Source organism: Sinocyclocheilus rhinocerous, unplaced genomic scaffold (genome assembly GCF_001515625.1).
Source record: "Sinocyclocheilus rhinocerous isolate Xijiao unplaced genomic scaffold, SAMN03320098_v1.1 scaffold4236, whole genome shotgun sequence".
NCBI classification, from domain to species: domain Eukaryota; kingdom Metazoa; phylum Chordata; class Actinopteri; order Cypriniformes; family Cyprinidae; genus Sinocyclocheilus; species Sinocyclocheilus rhinocerous.
The window spans coordinates 90,390-104,408 of record NW_015624020.1 but is presented as its reverse complement, the minus strand read 5'-3'; the positions used below and the strand labels follow the sequence as shown (position 1 = coordinate 104,408).

Below are 14,019 nucleotides of genomic sequence, written 5' to 3'. Positions count from 1 at the left end.
TAGTGCTAAATTGTTTAATTCAACTTTGGTTAAATAGAAAATATAGGTGTGGTAATTGTGTTTGGTGCCTCACCACTCCTCCACTGTCAGTTGCTAACACTGCAACCTCTGACATTTTGACCCCGACCCTTTAGCAGGTTTCTGAGGTGGAGGAAATGAGGCCACAAAGATTAAAGGTCAGAGGGTTTGAAAACATTTAACTAGATTACACCTCAGCTCAGTGCTTGTCTATATTTCGAACTTGAAGTATTTTCATTGCATGAGGTTGGAGTTCTTCATAAATGTCCTGTATGCATCATTATATATTGTACAGTAGGTCCAAAAGTCTGAAAATACTCTGAAAGTCCCATTTAAACCTGGATTTTAAAGAAATTTTAGAATTTTCAAAACAATAAAACCATTTTAGATTCTGTGTTATTTAAGTGTCATTGAGGCAAAAAGGGGACATACTAAAACTAAAACATTCTGAAATTAATTTTCAATTTTTAAATAAATTGTTGTGCTCATACTATAATGATGTTTGAGACTTTAGTCTTTGCAACTTTACAGATCTTCTTTATGCACCAAGAGCTTGTAACACTCTAAAGAGAAAGGAAAAAATGAAATCGCATCATATGACCCCTTTAAATTAGACAAATGCAAAATAGAAGCATTTTCACTTGGGCTCAGACATTTGGACTGCGTTTTATACATACAGTATAGAAAACCAAGTGCTGGATTAAGCATTTTTAAACGTCTTACAAGCAAAATAACAACAAAGACCACCACTAAAGAAATAATCCTACCCTCAAATGCATGTGTTCATTCAGATTGTCCAGACAGCCACATAAAAATGTCTGTTGTAAGCATGACTGTGAAGCGTTGTGTGGACTGCATGTAATTTCTCATATAATGTGGTTGCATGAGCAACATATGCCTCATAACACGCTTCCTGTCATGGCACAATCATCTTTCCAAAACACTGTGAAGATGTCCATTTACAGCATTATCTTATGAAAGTGTTATTTTTACCCCTGCAGGATGATTACATTCCATACCCACAGATAAAGGAGGTACAGCAATCCAAATCTGTTACTATAATAATATATACTTCTAAAAACAGTGGATTGGATTTGGATCTAATTGTTTGATTTCTCTTTCAAAGGTGTTACAGCGGGGTGAGCCATACCCTCAGGTTATCCTGCCTCAGTTCGGGGGTTACTGGATAGAAGATCCCGACGCCTCTACTGCCATCCCTAACTGGGAGAATGGCTTCTGTGATGAGGAAGATGGAGAAGGAAGCAATTCAGGACAGTTTGGCTACAGACTGGAGAGTAACTATGCCATTCGCGCGTACCGCAAGAACTTTCTGGGCAGGGTGAGAACTCAGTGGTTGTGCAATTACGTTTAGTAAAACCAATCCACATCAGGATGGGGCTATTATACTTGAATGTACCATCAGACAGGGGCTTTTGGCAAATATTTGTCTAAGATCATTTCAAACGGATCACTCACAGGTCGTTTTTTATTGTCAGAGCGCTGATAATCAGCAGTAGGTGTAATTTAACGCAGTGTTCTTTATACCGGCGATGGATTTGTTCGCAATTAAACCGCTTTCTCTTATCTGCCGGTCTCAGGAACATCTGAACTTCTACTGCACGGCCAGTAACCATGGCAACCTTGTACTGTCCCTCAGACACGAGGAGGTAAAGGAGCAAGAGTACCTGCACATCATTCTCAGGTAATAACAGCCCTTTCAATCTCTTATGTGTAATTACATGATTGGCACATTTTGAAACGTTTGATTGCATTTTTCTATCAAATTCTCCCTCGCTTAGGACTCCATCAAAGACAATCTATGACAGGATCTCTTTGGCGGGCTTGACTGAGCTCCCCAGTGTCCCTCAATTAGCAAAGGTAGTGATTGTACCCTGCAGAGATGGTTCACGGGCTTTAACCACTTAAAACACCCTGACAGGCCCTTAAGTCTTATTGATTAACTCTAAAGAACAAAAAGTCATCTCTAAAGTGTAAACACAATTATTTACCAGTATGTCGTCTGCCATTTTAAAGGTTAGACTGATGTGTACGTGCAGTAAAAAAACATTTTGTTTTCATTAAATATATCCAAACATTCAAGTACTTGTTTATTTATTCTTCTCACCCCATTGTTTTGTGAGTCTGTCTCACATAATGCAGCTTTGCAAAGAGGCTGTTACTGAAGGATGGAGGAGGTCAAAGTATATTATATTAAAAATATATATTGGATGGGACAGTAAACCCACAGCCTGTGTCAGAGTGGAGCTTCACACTTCACATGCAAATGTGGTGTTTCTTACAGGCACAGCAGAAAAAAACAGACTATTTATTTCTAAGGGTCAGATAGAAAACACTTTTGTGTTGTGTGTTTTGTTATGTGAGTGCTTTTGGTATGAAAACAAATAACACCATGTGGAAAAAAAATATAATAATTATAAAAGGTAACTTATGACATCTTTAAAGAATTAAATGAGTGAACCGTAACACAGACTAAGTGGCTGTTTGTGTTTTTGTGTCTTTGTGTCATGGTTTTCCCACTATAGCTACTATGTGAAGACATTGTAGGTCTGCGGTTTAGTCCTGTGCTGTACCCAAAGGTGAGTTCAAGATTAAGATTTTTATAATTAATGTTGTAATGTTATATTATATGCACTATTTTTCAAAAGTTTGGGGACTAATTTGTTTTTTCAACAAAATTCATGTTTTTATTTGACTCCATTGTTAAAAAGTGTCAGTAAAGACATTTATAAAAACATGTCTTTATTTCTGTATAAAGACAATTATGTTTCTATTTTAAATACATGCTGTTTTTGAACCTTTTATTCATCAAAGAATCTTAAAAAAATGTATTATTGCTTTCATAAAATTATTAAGCAGCACAACTGTTTTTAATGTTGATAATAATAAGAAATGTTTCTTAGGCACCAAATCAGCATATTAGAATCATTTCTAAAGGATCATGTAACACTGAAAACTGGAGCAATGGCTGCTGAAAATTAATACATTGTTTTCAAATATATTGCACTAGAAAGCAGTTAAATTTTAATGCCATAAGGTTTCAGAATAATACTGTTTTACTCTATTTTTAACCAAATTAATGCAGCCTTGGCGAGCAAGCCTTTTTTCAATAACATTTAAAAACCTTAAATATTTGAACAGGTGTTTATAAAAAAATATATAGATTTATTTTTATTATTCCTTATCATTCCCACAACGCTTTTGCAATTTTTTTAACATATTAATTATTTTTTAGCACAAAAAAAAATTTCATAAAAACAACAACTTTTAAAATGTAAAAAATAGATATACTGTTTAAAATTAAGACAAAATATTTTGGGGGCCACTATATGTTTCAAATTAAAGTGATTTTTTTTTTTTAATTACATGATGCTTATCCCTCAAGTCTGTGAGGGTATTGCATATTTCATTAACGCAATATTGCTTCTAGCTAAGATGATATTAATGTGTTAGATAAAAGCCCATTACAGATTTTAAAATTAGCAGTATGTTTTGCAATGCACAATAACTGTTTTGGCAGCTTGTTTATTAAAGAAAGTATTTTAGTCAGTAGCGAGATGGTTTAAGACACAAAAACTGAAATCTTGAAACTATGAAGAGCATAATGATGAAGAGCATATTTTGATATTTGTCTTTGTTTATGTTTGTTTTTTGCAGGGCTCACAATTAATAGTGAATTATGATGACCATGAGTTAAACAACACCTTCAAGTTTGGTGTCATCTACCAAAAGTTTGGCCAGGTGAGGAAATTATTGTTGAATGTGTGCAGTTCACTGGCCGTTATAAATATCAAAGACTGCCAGACTGAGGTTCTCAAGGACACTTTAACAGAAGCTTTCTTATCAAGCTGCTTCGATCTGAATCACCAAAGCAATAAATCAATAAGTTGTTACAGTATGTGAGTTTTTTATCTGTTATTTCCTGTTATCTTTCCACATTTCCTTCCCTTCCTGCTGTTTTCTTCAACGTTTGCCATTCACTAATGTCTTCTGATACTCTCTGATGCCCACAGACCTCAGAGGAGGAGTTGTTTGGGAACAATGAAGAAACTCCAGCGTTTACAGAGTTTCTCCGAGTGTTGGGAGACTGTGTAGAGCTGCAGGACTTTAAAGGGTAAAAAAAATTTAAGAGAGAAATAAAAAAAGAAAAATGAATGTGATTTGTTAGGATGTGTGAATATTCTGCTTTCCCACAACCAAAGCATTTTAGAATTCAAATCTTAGATGTTTACTAAGATACTTCTATTATCTATTGAAACCCACAATAATATTTAAAATAATAGTAAGCTTAATATATATATATATATATATAATCATCATTTATTGGGTACTTTCAATTGGGAGGTGGCTGTCTTGAACCCTAACCCCTAAATTTAAACTTATGAAAATGATACTGAAATTTTTTTTTTTCATTGTTGTTTTTAAAAGTATCTTTTTGATTCTTTTAAAAAGTGAAGTTCAAAAAAATATCTATTTATTTTATATTTTCTTTGTAAATTATGAAACTTTATGTAAAAAATGTCCCGCATTTTCATGTCACTACCGAAACAGTGTATGTTTTAGTCCATTGGCTGAGACTGATTTAACTACACCCCTACATTTATGATCAGGAAATATTTATGTGTAATTCTCTCTCGTAGCTACATGTGAGTAGTAGATAGGTTCTATCATTTTGAGGCAAATGTGTTCAAAATCTGAAAAATCTGTGTGCAACTTTAAGGAACGTCACTACCAAACACCTTATTTCGGCAATTAAGCACACTTTTTTGGGAGTTATTCCATAGCATTTTGACACTGTTCAAAGCTGTGCTAGCTAACCATGTGCTGATTAGCATCTTTTAGGTAGGTTCAAAAGTATCTAAAATTGTCACTACCGAAACGGTAGTGGCGGAGTTTCTGTAGTGACTTCTTTCGGTTTTTTTGGGGGTGTTAACCCATAAAATTGTCATGACCGAAACATGTCATCATTGTTTCGGTAGTGACAAAAGGGAACACATAAGCCTCATATTTGGAGGAAATAAACAAAAATTTTGTACAGTTATGCAAATATTTTGTATTTTAGTATGTTTTAGTAGTGTTTTAGTGTTTTAGCAAGTTAAAATTCTGTAATGTGATGTGGTTGCTACCAAAGCATTACTGTCACTACCGAAACATGGGACATTTTGTCAAAAATAAAGTAAGATGTTGTAATAGTTTTTGGTTCAATTTGTCATTACCGAAACAGTCATGACCGAAACATGTCATCATTGTTTCGGTAGTGACAAAAGGGAACACATAAGCCTCATATTTGGAGGAAATAAACAAAAATTTTGTACAGTTATGCAAATATTTTGTATTTTAGTATGTTTTAGTAGTGTTTTAGTGTTTTAGCAAGTTAAAATTCTGTAATGTGATGTGGTTGCTACCAAAGCATTACTGTCACTACCGAAACATGGGACATTTTGTCAAAAATAAAGTAAGATGTTGTAATAGTTTTTGGTTCAATGTATATTCAAACTAATGTATCCTTAACTTTGAAATCAGTATGATCAACTTTTTGCCTTTTACAAAGAAAAATTAGATTAAAAATACAACAAATCTCATGAATTACACTTCAAATATTGTTAAAAATGTAACTGTCATTGATTTTACCTCTGCAAAAAATTTTTATAAAATTGCAAAAAAAGATATGTACAATGTAGATGTAAGCACAATCTTAATAGGTCAATATAACCCTTCTAATTAAATTATTATTACTGTGTTTCAGTAGTGACAAATTTGGGGAGAGGACACATATTCCAAAACTTTCTGAAAATACAATATGAGAATTAACTGCACAATTACTAGAAATGTGTACCTTGGATATTATACAAATTGTTTGGAAAAACATATGTTTTCAAGACGTTTCCAACTCTGACTTTGGAGCAATTCTGTAGAATGGCCCATATAAAAGGGCAGAATTTGACTTCTCCATGCACAATCCTTAAATTCAAGTCATGCTGTTTCATCAGTAAACACTTGTACTTTTAGTTCATTTTCAATTTTCACTTTGTGTCTTATATTCAGGTTTCGAGGTGGTTTGGATGTGTCTCACGGTCAGACAGGGTCTCAGTCGGTCTACACTGTGTTCAGAGGACAGGAACTCATGTTTCACATCTCCACCAAACTACCCTATACTGAGGGAGACGCGCAGCAGGTGCTCACTATGATCAAAATCTACACAATTCCAACATTGGGACAACGGGTATGCTGACAGTTAGTATTGGTATTTTCCTACAAATAGGTCCAAAGGAAGCGTCACATTGGGAATGACATTGTGGCTGCAGTTTTTCAAGAGGATCCCACACCTTTTGTGCCCGACATGATCGCTTCCAATTTCCTCCATGCCTTTATTTTAGTTCAAGTGGAAAACCCTGGAACAGATGACACCACATACAAGGTTTGTCATCATTTCTTTTGTAAAATGTTTGAGAAAAAAATTATGTGATTACTGAAAGTGTTTGTGGTAATTCTAACTGTATGCTGAATTGTAATTATATGGTGCAGGTGTCTGTCACAGCCCGTGAAGATGTGCCACAGTTCGGCCCTCCTCTTCCCAGTCCACCCATCTTCAAAAAGGTCAATAAGTGCACCACAGCTTCAACACTGCATTATTTTATATTAGTATTTTTGTATTTTTATATTAATATTGGGCAGCCAGTTTGCTGTCAGATTATTGTTTTTCTGAAGGTCACATTTGCTTGTTACAGGCAAGATTTTGTCATGTCGTTGTTTTTTATGGCTGTTCTTGCATCTTTGTTATATTTGCCGTGTCATTGTATTATCTCTTAGGGTCCAGAATTCAGAGAGTTTCTGCTGACCAAGCTGATCAATGCAGAGCTGGCATGCTACAGGTCAAGCCGATTTGCCAAGCTTGAGGTGAGGAAACAATAGAGCATCTTTTATTACCGCAATAAAGTCTTGATGTACAATTGAACAGCTAAAGGCTGATAAGATTCTGCTTTGCCACAATCTCTGAATCGTTAATCCTTACGTTGTATTGGGGGTCTCAGAGACCCCAGGGCCATTTTAAAAATAGCTTCTTGGCTTTTCCTAAACATATGACATTAGATTATAAACCAAACATGATAACTCTTTTCAAACGTCCTTCATTAAAAGTGTAACATTACTTATTTGGGGTCATAGCATGAATAAATACAATGCATTTTCACATATTACAAGAATTAGAAGGGAAAATAAAGTGATTAATTTAGTTTGTACACTGTACAAAACCATTCAAAAGTTTGGGGGACTGTAAGAATTTTTTTACGTTTTTGAAGTCTCTTATGCTCACTAAGGCTGAATTTATTTGATCAATAATAAAGTAATATTGTAAAATGGTTTTCTAGTTTAATATATTTTAAAGTGTAATTTATTATTGTGATGGCAAAGCTGAATTTTCAGCATCATTACTCCAGTCTTCAGTGTCACATGATCCTTCAGAAATCATTCTAATATGCTGATTTGGTGCTCAAGTAACATTTATTATGATGTTAATATATTTGTGGAAACAGTGATACATTTTTCAGGATTATTTGAATAGAAATGTAAAAACTGCATTTTTTAAACATTTTAAATGCAATTTCTGTCACATTTGATCTATTGAATGCATCCTTGCTGCATAAAAGTATTCATTTAATTTTTTTTTTTTTTTTAATGGTACTGTACATCATTTGGTCCTCTGGGACTCCAAATTTATGAACGGTAAGATCAGTTTCAACAGAACGTGTGATAATGTTTTGTGTTATAGGAGAGAACACGAACAGAACTGCTAGATAACCTTCATAATGAGTTACACAAGCGCACGCAGGCAATGCTGGGTCATCCCCTCAGCGCAGATGAAGAGAGGATGGAGAACGGAGGACATGGAGGAATACTGGAGTCTATTAAGGTATAACATCCAAAAGATTAGCCGTCATATTCGCATGCAGCTTGTCAAAACTAAGGGTGAACTATCCTTTTAATGTCTTTTTGTCTCTCTCAGCGGGCGATGCGCGTGCGCAGTCACTCTATGGAGGCGATGGTGGGCTCGCAGAAACACGGCCGCTGCTCTCCGGCGGGAGGAGGCGTACCCACCAGCCTGAGCGGGGTCGGTCTGACACACAGCAACACTGAGGCTGCCAAGAGCTCTGTGAGCATCTTATTATGTTCACAACACACACACACAAATAAACTGGATCTACAGGTGCATCTCAATAAATTAGAATGTCGTGGAAAAGTTCATTTATTTCAGTAATTCAACTCAAATTGTGAAACTCGTGTATTAAATAAATTCAATGCACACAGACTGAAGTAGTTTAAGTCTTTGGTTCTTTTAATTGTGATGATTTTGGCTCACATTTAACAAAAACCCACCAATTCACTATCTCAACAAATTAGAATACTTCATAAGACCAATAAAAAAAAATATTTTTAGTGAATTGTTGGCCTTCTGGAAAGTATGTTAATTTACTGTACATGTACTCAATACTTGGTAGGGGCTCCTTTTGCTTTAATTACTGCCTCAATTCGGCGTGGCATGGAGGTGATCAGTTTGTGGCACTGCTGAGGTGGTATGGAAGCCCAGGTTTCTTTGACAGTGGCCTTCAGCTCATCTGCATTTTTTGGTTCATAGATCCTGTTAATTTATTTAATACACGAGTTTCACAATTTGAGTTGAATTACTGAAATTAACTTTTCCACGACATTCTAATTGATTGAGATGCACATGTAAATGGCCAAGTTAGTGTGGTAACAGCCACAGTGTAATAGCTTTGTAGTTCACTTTAATTATTTGAATATAACTTGATTTGTATAATTAACCCTGCACATATAACCCTGAACCTTTTCATATATTTTTAGTCTCCAGTGACGTCAAGCGCCAAGTCTCCTCTGAAAAGCCCAGTGAAGAGACGCTCAGGTCTGTTCCCGCGGCTGCACACCAGTATGGATGGACAGCCAGAGCGCCACACACGCAGGTTTGACAAATACGCAAAAATACACACTTACAGATCTGTAATCAGTATATATATATATACCATTCTGAAATATGATAGCTTTCAGAATTGCAATCAAAATTTCTAGTCAATGTTATGTCCCAGACTCCCAGCTAACAGGGAACGTTCTCAGAACTTTTACTAACCTTCTGGCAAAGTTATGAATAAACGTTCTTCTAGTGACGTTAATAGAAGTTAGTTCAGCGTAATCTTGTCTTTAAAAATGTTCTCAAAAGGTTAACACAAATATTAACATTCATGGAATGCTTTGTTTCTGAAACGTTTTAGTTGGACCTTCATCATTCATGTTTTTTAAATGTTACAAGTTGTTTTAGAACAGTCAGAAAACATTCAGAAATAATGTTCCTATAATGTTTGATTAAATTATACAACGGGATGTTCCCATAATGTTTGCATAATTTAAAAAAAAAAAAAAAGCTTTTTAAAATCTTTTAAAAATCTGGTTTTAAACGATCAGAGAACATTCAGAAATAATGTTTTCATAACTTAATGGGATGGGATTCCCATTAATGTAATGGGAATGTTAGCAAAACATTCTTAAAACATATATTTGATCAGCTGGGGTGCCACAGGGTTTTCAAATTTTATGAATATTTTCATATATACAAATTACATACTGAGTTAGAAAAATAGTATGTTATTACAAAGATGATATTATAAAAACAACCAAATTAAAAATTGTTTCAGAAATTGATTGATTGATTGCAAAATATCTTTTACACTGTCATTATGCTAATGACGCAAATGATTAAAATATTAAATTATTAAGACATTAAAAATCTTGCAAATATTGTAAATATAAATTAAGTGTGTGTGTGTTTTATACTACATACATTATATATGAAAATATGTTATATACTACATACATTATATATTAAAATATGTTATATACTACATACATTATATATTAAAGTATATCATTTACTTTTTGTTTCGAAAACTTATGAAACAGTATATGTGTTTTTGATGAATTTTAATGTGTACAAAAATTCCATTAACACATTTTGTTAATATCATTAAAAAGTAATGTTAACTTTGACTTGGGAGTCTCTTAAGATGACCCCCTTTTGAAAACCCCTGCTTTAAAAAGCTGTACAAATTGATTAAAAATCTTTTTTTTTTTTGTCTGTCTGTCATTTTAGTGTCCTAATTGATCAAAGAAGTCTAGACAGTGGTCATCTCTCACAGGAAGTGAGATCAGAGACGTCGTCTAATCCTAGCTCTCCAGAGATCCTAAGCAATGAGAGGTACATTTTTTGTTTCGCCACTGGTACTTAATAAATGTGTACTATCAATATCTAATAAGAGTTTCTTTTTCTCTCTCTGTTTTTACAGGCCATCTCTCAAGCTGAAGGAGGTCAGTGGAAGACCAGATATCTCTCGATCCTCCTCCAGCACCAGCAGCTTCAGCAGTGCTGCAGGAGACCCAGAGACTCTGGAGGAGAAAGAGCCTGTACGTAAAAGTGTCTTCACGTTCATCATTAATGTTGCTATAAGAAGTGTGCATGTTAAGTCTGTTCTCTCATGTCTTCAGATTTCTCCCAGTCTCTCGCCTGTCTTTGGCTCTCTGAGCACAGAGGGACAGGGCGCAGGAACGCCAGTGATTATGTGCCGCAGTCCGACAGGTATTTGAGACGCTTCCCTCACATTCAATATTTGAATTCAAAATGTACAGCTTAAGGAGTCACATGTTATTGAATATCTGTCTATTAAAAGATTTTAGGAATAAAACCTCACCCAGATCCAACCTGAAGTTCCGCTTTGACAGATTGAGCCAGTCTGCTGCTGTAAGACTTTGTCCTTTTATGACTTGCTCTTTCATTCTCTATCATTCTCTGTAGTGTTTCGTTGGTTGTTTAGTCATTTAAGTGTGTGTGTGTGTGTGTGTGTGTGTGTTTTAAGGTTGGTTACTTGGTAACTTTAAACTCTCATTTCACAGGGACATTAGCAAAGGGAATGTCAAAGACGACCAGAACCATTGTAAGTTACTCATGAAAATCATAAATGTAGTCATAAATCACATAGTCTTGGGGGAGGAGTTAAACCAGATGCTGCATATACTGAAATAATTTTTTGATACCACATACCCCAAAATTTGATGATCCCCATTGTAAGGGACCTTTCTTCCTAAATTATAAAGACAGCTTTTAATTTCACTTCTGAAGACATATTTATGAGTCATTCTATAATTTTGGATACATTTAACAGCCATTGATGGTAATTATATTTTTTCTAACAATTTTCTTCAGATATATGTGACCCTGGACCACAAAACCAGTCTTAAGTCGCTGGGGTATATTTGTAGCAATATCCAACAATACATTTTATGGGTCAAAATGATTGATTTTTATTTTATGCCAAAAATCATTAGGACATAAAGTAAAGATCATGTTCCATGAAGATATTTTGTCAATTTCCTACTGTAAATATATTAAAACTTAATTTTTGATTAGTAATATGCATGGCTAAGAACTTCATTTGGACAACTTTAAAGGCGATTTTCTCAATATTTTGATTTTTTTTGCACCCTCAGATTCCAGATATTCAAATAGTTGTATCTCAGCCAAATATTGTCCTATCTTAACAAACCATAACCATCAATGGAAAGCTTATTTATTCAGTTTTCAGATCTTTTAAATCTCAGTTTCGAAAAATTTACCCTTATGACTGGTTTTGTGGTCCAGGGTCACATATCATATTTTATCCATTAAGAGAAGGCTTACTATATTGCACAAATATTATGTACAATCTATGTTTCAGTTGTTTGTTTGAAATGGCCTTGATGTCTCTTAAATGACTGTTTTTGCAGTGTCTGGTTTTGAAGTGAGTGTGTCTTCAGTTCAAAATAACGGATATAAAAATGTACAAGTTAGCATTATCTATAAAATATTAAAGTTACTTCTAAAATCTAAAAACTTCAGAAAAATAACGTTTTTTAGATGTATTATATTTTATTTATTTTTATTTTTATCTTTTCATGGACCTGAACTTTATCATTGACTCTCTAGAATATTTTGCAGCCCAGGACCCAGTTTAAAAACCTCTGATTTATAACATTTTAAAAACATTTACAAATAGTTTTGTCATTTTGACAGGAAAAAGGTATCTGGTTTAATGTGTTTTCCTGCTTTAAAAATATTTCCACATTAAAGAATGCTGATTTTTAAACTCCCCTGCAAAAATAGACCAGGAGAGAGGCATATGAGTTCAGATTTGAGGGGGGGAAATTCTATTGGATTCCAATGATATATTTTGTTCATAATTCATATAGGATACTATTTATTAAATCATATAACCATATAACAAGAACATAGTCTTTTTCACATTGCGAGAGCAAAATAAAAAGCCAAGAATCCACAACTCACAGCTCTTGCTAAGACTAAAAGAGCTGTTGCCACAGAAGGTCTTGTGATATAAAAGTCACAATATAAATGCCAAGCATTTCAATATTTTACTGATGGAATAAAATAGAGCATGACGGAAATTTACAAGCGTCCATCACAGTGATGGATAATGATTATTTGTAGCACAATCTCTCAGTAACGGGCCATAAAAATCACTCATAATCGTAGATTCTTATTAAGTTATGTTCTTGTCAAAAAGATTTGTCTTATTTGGTATTCACTAACACCCTGAACTCTCCATTTAATCAGAAAAGCAATGGATCAGCACTGAAAATCAAACCGTCGGGATGGAGGAGAGAAATTAAGAAAGGACCCATTACTCAAGCCTGTGCTCCCAATCTGAACATCACAGGAACAAGTACATACAGTTAGCATCTCCTTTAGTTCCTGCAGGTGGTCAACGGGTACTGACTTGGCACATTAATTGATTTTGCACATTTTGAAGTCTTTCACTGTAAAAATAAATATCTTGTGAGTTAATAAAATACAAACTTGGATTAGCAGGTCAATAATAGTAGCTATCCTCACTTAATAGAGTGTAAGAACAACAGATTTTATTTTAATTAACAAAATTCCCAGCACCTGAAACATTCCACAGTATTTTGAGACTCTATTTTGAGACATAAATGAGTGGGACAAACTGTAAAAGCTTTCATGAAACTAGCCACAGTAGATATCATAGCACAAATTAATTTCATAACAAATCTAAAATGCACTAGAGTGGTCAAACATAATCAAATTGTCTAGCACAACATTGCTTTCCTCTGTAACTCTCACACTTGTGCAATCCCTGAAAATCTGCCCTAAAATCAGGCATAGTTTGGAGATAGTTTCAGCCTCTACTGTGTTCCCTGAAGTGTTATTTATAATATATATTATTAGAATTAAAACTTGAAGTATTAAACTCTTTTTTTTTTAATGGTTGCTTCCATGACTGATGCCTATTATATTAGAAAACCACCAATCACTCTTATGTGTATATATTTATTGTGTATATTCATGGATTGAAATGCTGAAGAATAAACCTTTATTGTCACAAACAGCTGAAATGTGTGAAAATTTTACACTTTTAGAGGGACTTCTCCATTCTGGTTTTTGGTCAAATTTATTTTTTTTGTTTCCTTATAGTATAAATTGCTTAACAGAAAGAGCTGTGTTAATTTATTTCTCTATGATTGTACTGCTGTGTAAAGGTTTCTGTATGGCAATGTTGATTTTGTTAAGTAAAATATTGCATTTTAAAGACTTTGTTCCATTTGTAAGCCAGGCCATAGCTACTAAAACCCTGACTATATAATTTACTGGGCCTTTTACCACTTTTGCGGGGCCTTACAATCTGATAAACAGATGTTTGACAGTATGTACAGATATACAGTAGCCCCCAAAAATTGGATGCTTAAAGGGGTCATATGATGCTATTTTAAAGATCATTATTTTGTGTATTTGGTGTAACAGAATATGTTGGCATGATTTAATGTTCAAAAAACACATTATTTTTCAAATACTATACATTATTGTAGGTCCTCTATGCCCCGCCTCTCTCAAACGCTTCGTTTTCTACAAAG

At 34.2% G+C, this 14,019-nt stretch overlaps 1 protein-coding gene across 6 annotated transcripts in view; it reads left to right on the top strand.

The window, feature by feature from the left end:
* The window catches only part of LOC107737605 (rap1 GTPase-activating protein 2-like), a 46,039-nt gene extending 32,315 nt beyond the window's left edge, over positions 1 to 13,724 (top strand). For 2 of the 6 annotated variants that reach the window (XM_016549169.1, XM_016549205.1), the window contains 20 exons: positions 135 to 176; positions 1,020 to 1,052; positions 1,145 to 1,357; positions 1,617 to 1,720; positions 1,818 to 1,896; positions 2,562 to 2,615; positions 3,694 to 3,777; positions 4,050 to 4,150; positions 6,082 to 6,211; positions 6,299 to 6,454; positions 6,562 to 6,633; positions 6,847 to 6,933; positions 7,805 to 7,945; positions 8,039 to 8,185; positions 8,896 to 9,011; positions 10,193 to 10,297; positions 10,386 to 10,503; positions 10,585 to 10,675; positions 10,767 to 11,030; positions 12,704 to 13,724. In XM_016549169.1, coding sequence (XP_016404655.1) covers positions 135 to 176; positions 1,020 to 1,052; positions 1,145 to 1,357; positions 1,617 to 1,720; positions 1,818 to 1,896; positions 2,562 to 2,615; positions 3,694 to 3,777; positions 4,050 to 4,150; positions 6,082 to 6,211; positions 6,299 to 6,454; positions 6,562 to 6,633; positions 6,847 to 6,933; positions 7,805 to 7,945; positions 8,039 to 8,185; positions 8,896 to 9,011; positions 10,193 to 10,297; positions 10,386 to 10,503; positions 10,585 to 10,675; positions 10,767 to 10,891 — 1,998 coding nt within the window. In that variant the 3' untranslated portion in view covers positions 10,892 to 11,030; positions 12,704 to 13,724. The remainder of the gene's footprint in view (positions 1 to 134; positions 177 to 1,019; positions 1,053 to 1,144; positions 1,358 to 1,616; positions 1,721 to 1,817; positions 1,897 to 2,561; positions 2,616 to 3,693; positions 3,778 to 4,049; positions 4,151 to 6,081; positions 6,212 to 6,298; positions 6,455 to 6,561; positions 6,634 to 6,846; positions 6,934 to 7,804; positions 7,946 to 8,038; positions 8,186 to 8,895; positions 9,012 to 10,192; positions 10,298 to 10,385; positions 10,504 to 10,584; positions 10,676 to 10,766; positions 11,031 to 12,703) is intronic. The other 4 variants (XM_016549197.1, XM_016549175.1, XM_016549191.1 and 1 more) reach the window with 4 other exon arrangements.
* Positions 13,725 to 14,019: the final 295 nt, after the last annotated feature.